The sequence below is a fragment of the Scylla paramamosain genome, chromosome 36 (genome assembly GCF_035594125.1).
Source record: "Scylla paramamosain isolate STU-SP2022 chromosome 36, ASM3559412v1, whole genome shotgun sequence".
Classification (NCBI taxonomy): Eukaryota; Metazoa; Arthropoda; class Malacostraca; order Decapoda; family Portunidae; genus Scylla; species Scylla paramamosain.
Window position 1 is genome coordinate 1,794,102 of NC_087186.1, and position 11,126 is coordinate 1,805,227.

General features: G+C 41.2%; 1 protein-coding gene across 1 annotated transcript in view; it reads left to right on the forward strand.

Annotated features, from left to right (window-relative positions):
• LOC135090776 (glutamate receptor ionotropic, delta-2-like) overlaps positions 1–11,126 on the forward strand; it is a 170,689-nt gene that overhangs the window by 101,555 nt on the left and 58,008 nt on the right. The window contains exons 8-10 of the mRNA XM_063987847.1: positions 5,744–5,977; positions 6,221–6,348; positions 6,756–6,877. Of these exons, the coding sequence (XP_063843917.1) occupies positions 5,744–5,977; positions 6,221–6,348; positions 6,756–6,877 (484 nt within the window). The remainder of the gene's footprint in view (positions 1–5,743; positions 5,978–6,220; positions 6,349–6,755; positions 6,878–11,126) is intronic.

An 11,126-nucleotide genomic window follows, 5' to 3' on the forward strand; every position in this document is an offset into this window, starting at 1 on the left:
GCAAAAGTTTCACCAAAATATCTAAAAGAGGATGACCAAGACTCAATAAAGAAAGCCAGAAGATCACCAGTAGAGCGGCCTTGACGGAACCCATACTGGCGATCAGATAGAAGATTGTGAAGTGATAGATGTTTAAGAATCTTCCTGTTGAGGATAGATTAAAAAACTTTAGATAGGCAAGAAATTAAAGCAATAGGACGGTAGTTTGAGGGATTAGAACGGTCACCCTTTTTAGGAACAGGTTGAATGTAGGCAAACTTCCAGCAAGAAGGAAAGGTAGATGTTAACAGACAGAGCTGAAAGATTTTGACTAGGCAAGGTACAAGCACGGAGGCACAGTTTCGGAGAACAATAGGAGGGACCCCATCAGGTCCATTAGCCTTCCGAGGGTTTAGGCCAGCGAGGGCATGGAAAACATCATTGCGAAGAATTTTAATACGTGGCATGAAATAGTCAGAGGAAGGAGGAGAGCGAGGAACAAGCCCAGAATCGTCCAAAGTAGAATTTTTAGCAAAGGTTTGAGCGAAGAGTTCAGCTTTAGAAATAGATGTGATACCAGTGGTGCCATCTGCTTGAAATAGAGGAGGGAAAGAAGAAGAAGCAAGGTTATTGGAGATATTTTTGGCTAGATGCCAGAAATCACGAGGGGAGTTAGATCTTGAAAGGTTTTGACATTTTCTGTTAATAAAGGAGTTTTTGGCTAGTTGGATAACAGACTTGGCATGGTTCCGGGCAGAAATATAAGGTGCATGAGATTCTGGTGATGGAAGGCTTAAGTACCTTTTGTGGGCCACCTGTCTATCATGTATAGCACGAGAATAAGCTGTGTTAAACCAAGGTTTAGAAGGTTTACGACGAGAAAAAGAGTGAGGAATGTATGCCTCCATGCCAGACACTATCACCTCTGTTATGCGCTCAGCACTTAAAGACGGGTCTCTGGCACGGAAGCAGCAGTCATTCCAAGGAAAATTAGCAAAATACCTCCTCAGGTCTCCCCAACTAGCAGAGGCAAAACGCCAGAGGCACCTTCGTTTAAGCGGATCCTGAAGAGGGATTGGAGTGATAGGACAAGATAAAGATATGAGATTGTGATCGGAGGATCCCAACGGAGAAGAAAGGGTGACAGCTTAAGTAGAAGGATTATAGGTCAGGAAAAGGTCAAGAATGTTGTACGTATCTCCAAGACGGTCAGGAATACGAGTAGGGTGTTGCACCAATTGCTCTAGGTCATGAAGGATAGCAAAGTTGTAGGCTAGTTCACCAGGATGATCAGTGAAGGGAGAGGAAAGCCAAAGCTGGTGCTGAACATTGAAATCTCCAAGAATGGAGATCTCTGCAAAAGGGAAGAGAGTCAGAATGTGCTCCACTTTGAAAGTTAAGTAGTCAAAGAATTTCTTATAGTCAGAGGAGTTAGGTGAGAGGTATACAGCACAGATAAATTTAGTATGAGAGTGACTCTGTAGTCGTAGCCAGATGGTGGAAAACTCGGAAGATTCAAGAGCGTGGGCACAAGAGCAGGTTAAGTCATTGCGCACATGAACGCAGCATCCAGCTTTGGATCGAAAATGAGGATAGAGAAAGTAGGAGAGAACAGAAAAGGGGCTACTGTCAGTTGCTTCAGACACCTGAGTTTCAGTGAGGAAAAGAAGGTGAGGTTTAGAAGAGGAGAGGTGGTGTTCTACAGATTGAAAATTAGATCTTAGACCGTGAATGTTGCAGAAGTTAATGAAGAAAAAGTTGAGGGGGGTATCAAGACACTTAGCCTCGTCGACAGAAAGGCAGTCCGACCTGGGGACATTTATGGTCCCCTCCTCAGATGGGGACTCCGAGGCTGGTGTAGGAGTCGCGATAGTAATTTTGAAATTTTAGAGTGAAGGGTGTGTGTATTATTAGGTGCTTGTAGTTTTGTGTGGAGGAAGAGAGTTGTCTTTAGAAGGCAGGCTGTGACTGCCCCCTTGTGTTGTGAGACACAAAGGGAAACGTTCAGCGATGTCACAGCTGGGTTTAATGATAAGTTCATAGCACCCTCTGAACAGTGCTTTAGACATCACTGGAAGTAATTATCGTTTCGGCAGGTGTCTATTGCCTCCTCCTGTAAGGATGACCAAGACTCGGTAAGGAAATCCAAAAGATCACCAGTAAGACGACCTTGAATAAACCTATATTGGCGATCTAATAGAAGGTTGTGAAACGATAGATGTTTAAGAATCTTCCTGTTGAAGATAGATTAAAAAACTTAAGGTATGCAGGAAATTAAAGCAATTGAACGGTACTTTGAGGGATTAGAACGGTCACTTTTGTTAGGTACTGATTGAATGTAGGCAAACTTCCAGCAAGAAGGAAAGGTAGATGTTGACAGACAGAGTTGAAAGAGTTTGACTAGGAAAGGTGTACGCACAGAGGCACAGTTTCGGAGAACAATAGGAGTGACCCCATCAGGTCCATAAGCCTTCCGAGGGTTTAGGCCAGCGAGGACATGGAAAACATCATTATGAAGAATTTTAATAGGTAGCATGAAGTCAGAGGGTGGAGGAGAGGGAGGAACGAACCCTGGGTCGTCCAAGGTTTGAGCAGAGAGTTCAGTTTTAGAGATAGATGTGATAGCAGTAGTGCCATCTGGTTGAAATAAAGGAGGGAAAGAAGAAGAAGCAAAGTTATTGGAGATGTTTTTGGCTAGATGCCAGAAGTCACGAGGGGAGTTAGATCTTGAAAGATTTTGACACTGTTAATGAAGGAGTTTTTAGCTGGTTGGAGAACAGACTCGGCATGATTTCTTGCAGAAATATAAAGCACATGGTGATGGAAGGCTCAAGTCCCTTTTATGGGCCACCTCTCTGTCATATATAGCATGAGAACAGGTTGTGGTAAACCAAGGTTTGGAAGGTTTAGTTCGAAAAAATGATGGAGAAACGTACGGCTTCTTGCCAGACACTATCATCTCTGTTATGCGGTCGGCACACTGGGACGGGCAACTTTGCTTTTTTTGTCTTTCTCCCACCTCTATTTAAAGCTGATGGCCGCCGTTTCATCTATCTATAAAGCTCAACCTTACTCTCAACCTTAGATGATTTAGGGTTTGTTCCTCCCTCTCCTCCATCCTCCGAGTATTTCATGCTACCCATTAAGATCCTTCGTAATGATGTTTTCCATACCGTTTTCTTAATCCTCGGAAATCTTATGGACCAGATCGGTCCCTCCTCGCTTGCACCTTGCCTAGTTAAACTCTTCCAACTCTCTCAATATCTATCTTTCCTTCTTGCTTGATGTTTGCCTACACTCAGCCTGTTTCTGAAAAGGGTGACCGCTCTAATCCCCCGAAACTATCATAATAATGATTTACTCTTCTGCCTCTCTAAAACTTTCGAGTCTATCTTCAATAGGAAGATTTATAAACATATGTCTCTTCATAATCTTCTATCTGATCTCCTGTGTGTGATTCGTCGTGGCTGCTTTATTGTTGATAACTGAGTCTTGGTCATCCTCTTTGATTGATTTTAATGAAACAATTTTTTTTGCCTAAGACATATCAAAAGCATTTGAAAGTGTGTGGCACAAAGCTTTTGAGTTTCAAAGAAACTTCCTACAGGTTGTATCTTTCCCTCTGGAACCTCGTCTCAAGTTTCTTTCTGACTCTTTTATTACTGCTGTGGCAGACGATCACTGTTCTCCTAAATCTATTAACAGTGATGCTCCTCAGGATTCTGTCCTGTCATCCACTTTCTTCCTATTATTCATCAATGATCTTCTAAACCAAACTTCTTGTCCTATCCACTTTTACGCTGATGATACCACTGCACTTGTCCACGTTTTTTTCGTAGACGTCCAACCCTTCAGATTGAAACCAAAGAACACCTCATTTCTGGTCTCCCTAAAATTTCTGATTAAAGCAGAGTAAGCTTAGTATTGTTCAATGTCTCAAAAACTCAATTCATCCACGTATCAAAAACTTTCCAGATGACTATCTCCTTTTCTTCAGTGACACTCTACTTTCCCCCTCTTCCATTGAATATCTTTCGGTCTGTTCCTTACTAATAATCTAAACTGGAAACTTAATATTTCTTCTCTAGCTAAAACGACTTTATACTTTCTCTCATCCCGATTCTGTCCATCTTTCAAATGCAAGAATTAGTCAGTATTCTCAACCATTCGTTCCCTTATCTAGTAAACTCTGTATTTCCTCCTTTCCTATGACTTCAACTCTTTCAAGAGGGAGGTTTCAAGACACTTGTATTCTGGTCTTCAATAATCCTTTTGATATTTCTCAGGGGACTGGCACTGTAGAGGGCCCTTTATTTTAACCGTTTTATTTGGCCTTGGCCAATGTCCCTCTCAAGAAAAAAAAAAAAAAAAAGGAAAAAAAAAAAAACTTGCGATTTGGATGCAGGCCTCGCGGCGTGCCCCTACGCGTCATGACCTGACGCCTTGACATGACCCGGCTACGCAATCAGGGACCTGAGACTTGTCCGCCAAGCTTCGGGAAGTGGACGTGGCTCGCGGCTCTAGAGTAGCCTTTTACAATCGCGTTTCCTTTACTTCTGGAAATACATGGACTATCACTACATATACTCACCCAGTACATAAAATGATGGAAGCGGTGAGATGGAGAATCAGCTTGGCATCACTGCGTTTTCGTGTCTGTCTCCTCCGCCCAGGTGCCGCTGCCAGCTGCTTCAGCCTTCATATTGTGCCTTAAGCTTCAGAATCTGGCCACCTGCTAATGCTACCTGCTACCTCGTGGCCTTCTGGAGGTTTCTTTGCCAATGTATTGGGTAGCCTTACCTTCGCCATGTAGCCTCGTGTGCATTGCCTTTCTCCCCTTGGCCACATCTTATAGCTTCCTGCTTCCTGCTACAAGCTGTGATATCTCCTGACCGTGTGGGTTTCCTGCTCGTGGTTTCTTACTGCCGCAGACACCCTCACTCGCCGCGCACTACGTCTCCTTCTACGGTGCCTTCTGCTGCTACTAGGCCTCTGTCAGGCTTTTCTTCCTGCCTGCCTGCCCTTGTCAGCTTGTGCCTGGTTGTTCTTGTTGGCTTTTGTGTATCCTGCCAGCCAGTATCGCTGCCATTTTCTTTGCCGTTTACGGCTTTGAACTTCGATTTGGTGCGATTTTTGTGTTTTTGCTAGTGCAGTGTTATTTTCTTTTTCCAATTTATATGGGAAAGGAAGCCATATCCTCTTTGCATGAGGCCTTCAAGTGATGCCATACTAATTTTTCCTGGCCTGTGATTCGCTGTTCTAACGTCACAACTAGTGTTCAGTCTTATAATTGGCCAGTATGTGCTCGCTGTTCAGAAGATATACTATAGCAACTGCTGTTATCTTATATTATGTTTTACATAATTGGTTCAGATGATGGATTTCATTAGTTTGCTTACAACTGATGTTAAGGTTGGTCGATGATATTCCATATTCAACTTTTTTTTTTTTTCGAAATTAAACATTGTAGGATAGTGCTTCTCAGATTCCAGCTTTTTGTATTTAAAGAAAACTTACTATAAAAGCATAAGTTAATATAATATTAATTAAGTATTCATTGCATATTAAACATAATTGGCATATCTACTTCAATGAAATAAAATGGGGATGAATAGCCCAAGTATACTGTCTTATGTTTTTAGGGTCACTATCTTCTTTAAATTAAAAATAAACTTCAAAGGACATTTAAAAAACACTAAAATACATTGAAGACAAGACCAGCAGCATCGTGTTTAGCAACACTCAGACGATATTGCATACACAGATTCAAGAAGGTTGGGATATGGAGTCACGGGAGCCGATCAAGCCTAGAGAGGGGGCAATTGTTTCCTGATCTTCTGGATGTATACGGAAATTTCGGAGGGCGAGAAATTGTGGTGGCGACCATCGACAACTGGCCCTTTTTTCAGCTTCGTTATCTGCCTGATGGAACGCCTCTAGCAGACCAAGGAATTGATTATAATGTTATTGATTCCATTAGTCACTACCTGAACTTTACGTGAGTATTCATTCATTCACTTTCTCTCTCTTTCTCTCTCTCTCTCTCTCTCTCTCTCTCTCTCTCTCTCTCTCTCTCTCTCTCTCTCTCTCTCTCTCTCTCTCTTTCTCTCTCTCTGGTGCAATGATGTACTAATAGTTCATACAGGACAACATTGCAAAATAAGCGAAGTCATCTATTTAGGTGAGGCCTTACTTGAGCCTTCAGGAGCAGGTTGATGATACATATTGGTAACTCCCATAGGTATCGTGTGGTGGAACCAGCAGATGGTCGGTGGGGAGGACCTCACCCTGATGGAACTGTGTATGGTATGGTTGGGATGGTAGCACGCTCTGAGGCCCATGTGGCAATTGACGAAATCACAATCACAGGTGCGTCTAAGAAAAGTCACTGAAAGGGAAATTGAATGATACTAACTATGAATATGTACTTAATTAAACCCTTTCCTAATTAAGATAATAGAGTATATATATATATATATATATATATATATATATATATATATATATATATATATATATATATATATATATATATATATATATATATATATATATATATATATATATATATATGTGTGTGTGTGTGTGTGTGTGTGTGTGTGTGTGTGTGTGTGTGTGTGTGTGTGTGTGTGTGTGTGTGTGTGTGTGTGTGTGAACATATTTATTCACTCGTTCATTTAAACACACACACACACACACACACACACACACACACACACACACACACACACACACACATAGAGCTTTTAAACAAAAAATCTTGCATCTGACCTTAGGTGTGCGTGAATCAGTGGTGGACTTCACTCAGCCGTACTTCCTGGAGTCAACCACTCTTGTGTCTCGAGCACCAAAGGAGCGTCCGCGCTCACTGGCAGTATTTTACCCATTTACCTATCCTGTGAGTAATAAATGAGTGTGTGTGTGTGTGTGTGTATGTGTGTGTGTGTGTGTGTGTGTGTGTGTGTGTGTGTGTGTGTGTGTGTGTGTGTGTGTGTGTGTGTGTGTGTGTAACTAAGACACACCATGGGTATAATTCTCGCGAAGAATATTCATCTAATATCTAGGTTTTAGTCGGGAATTTAGAATGCTGTTAAATAGAGGGAGGTATTTCTGATTATTTTCTGTTGATTCACGAGGGAGGCAGTGGTGCTTTCTTGCCCCAGCAGTTTTAGACACTTGCACTGAATCTTGAACTGAGTCTTGCGCAAAGTCCGTCATTAAAGTCATGATGAAGCATGCTCTGGCACTACTAGGTTCACTTAGGTCGTTTTTCCTTATCACTGGAGTTCTTCACATTGGCTGTCAAGTGGAGGAGTCGAAACTTCCGCCGTGCTGAAATTCCAGGTCTTTCTATATACGAGTACAAAAGTTTTCTAGATAAAGTGCCTTGACTTCTGATCTTTCTAAAATTTCTGATTGGGGCAGAGCAAACTTAGTATTGTTCAATGCCTCAAAAATTCAATTCCTCCATCTATCAACTCGACACAACCTTCCAGACAACTATCCCATCTTCTTCAATGACACTCAACTGTCCCCCTCTTCTACACTGAACATCCTCGGTCTGTCCTTTACTTATAATCTGAACTGGAAAGTTCACATCTCATCTCTAGCTAAAACAGCTTCTATGAAGTCAGGTGTTCTGAGACGTCTCTGCCAGTTTTTATCACCCCCCCCAGCTGCTAACTCTGTACAAGGGCCTTATCCGTCCATGTATGGAGTATGCTTCACATGTCTGGGGGGGTTCCACTCATACTGCTCTACTAGACAGGGTGGAATCAAAAGCTTTTCGTCTCATCGACTCCTCTCCTCTAACTGACTGTCTTCAGCCTCTCTCTCACCGCCGCAATGTTGCATATCTAGCCGTCTTTTACCGCTATTTTCATGCTAATTGCTCTTCTGATCTTGCTAACTGCATGACTCCCCTCCTTCCGCGGCCTCGCTGCACAAGACTTTCTTCTTTCTCTCACCCTTATTCTGTCCACCTCTCTAACGCAAGAGTTAACCAGTATTCTCAATCATTCATCCCTTTCTCTGGTAAACTCTGGAACTCCCTGCCTGCTTCTGTATTTCCACCTTCCTATGACTTGAATTCCTTCAAGAGGGAGGTTTCAAGACACTTATTCATCAATTTTTGACCACTGCTTTGACCCTTTTATGGAAATGGCATTTCAGTGGGCATATTTTTTTATTGGATTTTTGTTGCCCTTGGCGTGTCCTTTCTACATAAAAAAAAAAAAAAAAAATCCAAAGTGTAGTCGAATTATCTTTGGTTGGATGGATAATGCTGGCGCGGGCTGGCCTGACCCAACCCGAACCTTACGCTATCCAGAAGTTATTATTCTAAGAACTACATGACTGATCGCAATGAAATTCACAGTATTTGATAGCACAACTGTTTCAGTTTCATGTGATATGGTTTCATTACTACCTAGAGTAGCTGGTGAATAATTTGCAAAAAAAGAAAAAAAAAGAAAGGTGGAAGGGCATTCCACATACGGTTTCTCAGTAACTAACTAGTTGATTATGACGAAGCCTGGTACGAGTCATATATACTTCATATATACATAAAAGTGCATTGCTCACGCGCTAACGCTTCTTTGCAAATCTTAAAGTAATAAAGTGCTCAAGCTGGGTTTTGCCAAATAATATGAACTAACAGTGCTAACATGAGCGGATCCACAAATCATAGGGTAAAACTTCAGAAAAGATGCCATCAGTTTCCTTCAAATTTGAAGCAATAAAATTGATCAGAGCAAGAGTGGAGATATACCATTATACGCAGAACTGAATGTTCTATGAAATTCTTTACAGATCAGTTTCTTTCCTTTGAATAAACTTTTTAAAAAATTTTTGGGGAGGGTCTTCATTGATGATACAATACAACTTTAAAGCTTCAAACGAGACCACAGTGGGCTTCCTATGACTAATAAGTAAGTTTGTTATGTGCATTAGATTAACGATAAAGTTGGGGCATAGTAATGATGGGCACGGTTACGTTCATCCGCTAACCTCTAATTATCGGATCCAACTTTTTCGTGAGTTGTTTCACCATCTAGCACAGCGTCAACGAAGCAGTACCCCAAAAAAATATTAGAAGAAAACTCATACATCATGGTAGTCTGTCCCGACGACAAGCGCCTTACCATCCTAGAAAAGCTGTATATCTAGCAGGTAGCACCGAGCTTCAACATCCAATCAGAAGCCTTAAAGGCCTTGCCCAGCATGAGAATAGCAGTGGTGCAGTATAGCCAATCACAAGCCACGACACCGCGCGCGGGAGGTAGTGGACGGCCTTAAATACCGGCTAATCCGAAAAACAACTCATTGCATCAGCGTTTTAATATAGCAAAAGATTGCATCAGTATCCGCAACAACATTTTCAGATAAGAAAAGCACCGCCTTCCCCTCTGCATCGAAGAAACGGGAAGATTGCAGATGTGTGTGTGTGTGTGTGTGTGTGTGTGTGTGTGTGTGTGTGTGTGTGTGTGTGTGTGTGTGTGTGTGTGTGTGACAAGTAAGGAAGACTGAGTGAGTGTGAAGGACATTGAATGTGTAAAAGAGAGAGAGAGAGAGAGAGAGAGAGAGAGAGAGAGAGAGAGAGAGAGAGAGAGAGAGAGAGAGAGAGAGAGAGAGAGAGAGAGAGAGAGATTAGTGACTTGAATTAGGGTAAGTTTAAGTGAGAGCGTGAGGTTAAGCGTAAATGAATTGAATGGAAAGAGAGCATGAGTGAATTGAGAGATTAATATAGTGGAAATGGCTGTGGATAGGAAGGAATAAGTGAGAAGAAGCGTGATTCAGCATAAAAAAAAGAAAACAAGCGTGAATAAGATTGTGAAAATAAATAGAAGATTAAGTGTGAGTGTGATTGGCCCTAGGTAGGCACTAGCTTAGTGCCAAGCGCCTGCTGGTCGTCAACAATTATCAAACTTATGAGGGCGCCACTCGTTTTAACCCACCGACCGAGAAGAGAGTATGACAAATGCCAGCTTAATTACCCAAGCTGAAAAAAAAGAAAAACAGCCACGTTCTAGGGCACAGACAGTACAGACAACGCACACTTAGAAGCCAGAAACAGGGCAAATAGGGTATTAGAATGAATTTTTAGGAGTGTTAAAAGTAGAAGGCCCGAAGTAACATCAAAGTTATATTTGTCGCTATGTAGTTCTGGTCCTCACATTGCAAGAAGGATATAGGTCTATTAGAATCAGTAGAAAGGAGAATGACTGAAAGGATACAGGGGTTGAGAAGTATTTCTTACGAGACGAGGCTGAAGCTGTTAAATTTACATTCTATAGAGAGACGTAGGTTAAGAGGGGACCTGATAAAAGTCTTTAAGTGGTATAAGGGTTATAACACGGGGGACGTAAGCAAAATTCTTTGGATCAACAACCAGGACAGAACAAGAAATAACGGATTCAAGCTTAAACAATTTAGGTTTAAGAAAGAGATAGGAAGAAACTGGTTCTCAAATAGAGTGGTAGATGAATGGAACGGACTCAATCAAATTGCTAGTGTTAAGACAAGATGAATGGAACGGACTTAGTAATCAAGTTGTTAGTGTTAAGACATTAGGGAGCTTTAAGAGAAGATTAGACGGATTTATGGATGGGGATAAAAGGTGGAAATAGGTAGGTATATTTCATACAGGGGGCTTTTAGCTATAACTAATATTTCTCGAACTCATATGCGAAAAATAAAAATATATCATTATTTCTTCGTAAATCCTACAAATAATTAGTGTATTTCCGTAAGATATCTTTTCCGTTAATATTTCGTTCATTTTGAATAGTGGAACACTGGTTTTTATTTTGAAATATGGCAAAATATAAGAAAATTCCAGTATCGACACGTTCCCTTCACCTTATCTAAAGCGTGAAATCATGAATCGCTCTAGGCCTATTTATAAAGCCTATCGGAGTAACTGAAGGAAATTATGTCTACTTTTTCCACATATCTTTTTTTCATCACATATCCTGTGAATCTCAAGTCCTTAGCTGCGATAAATACCCTAACTCCAACTTTATCGCTTGATTGCCATATAAAAAAAAAAAAATCTTCTCCCTTCCTATTCCTGTTACACAAATATGTCCTATTGCAGCTTTTTAAAAGTATGAGAAACATATAATGTCTACTATCGAAACTATTGT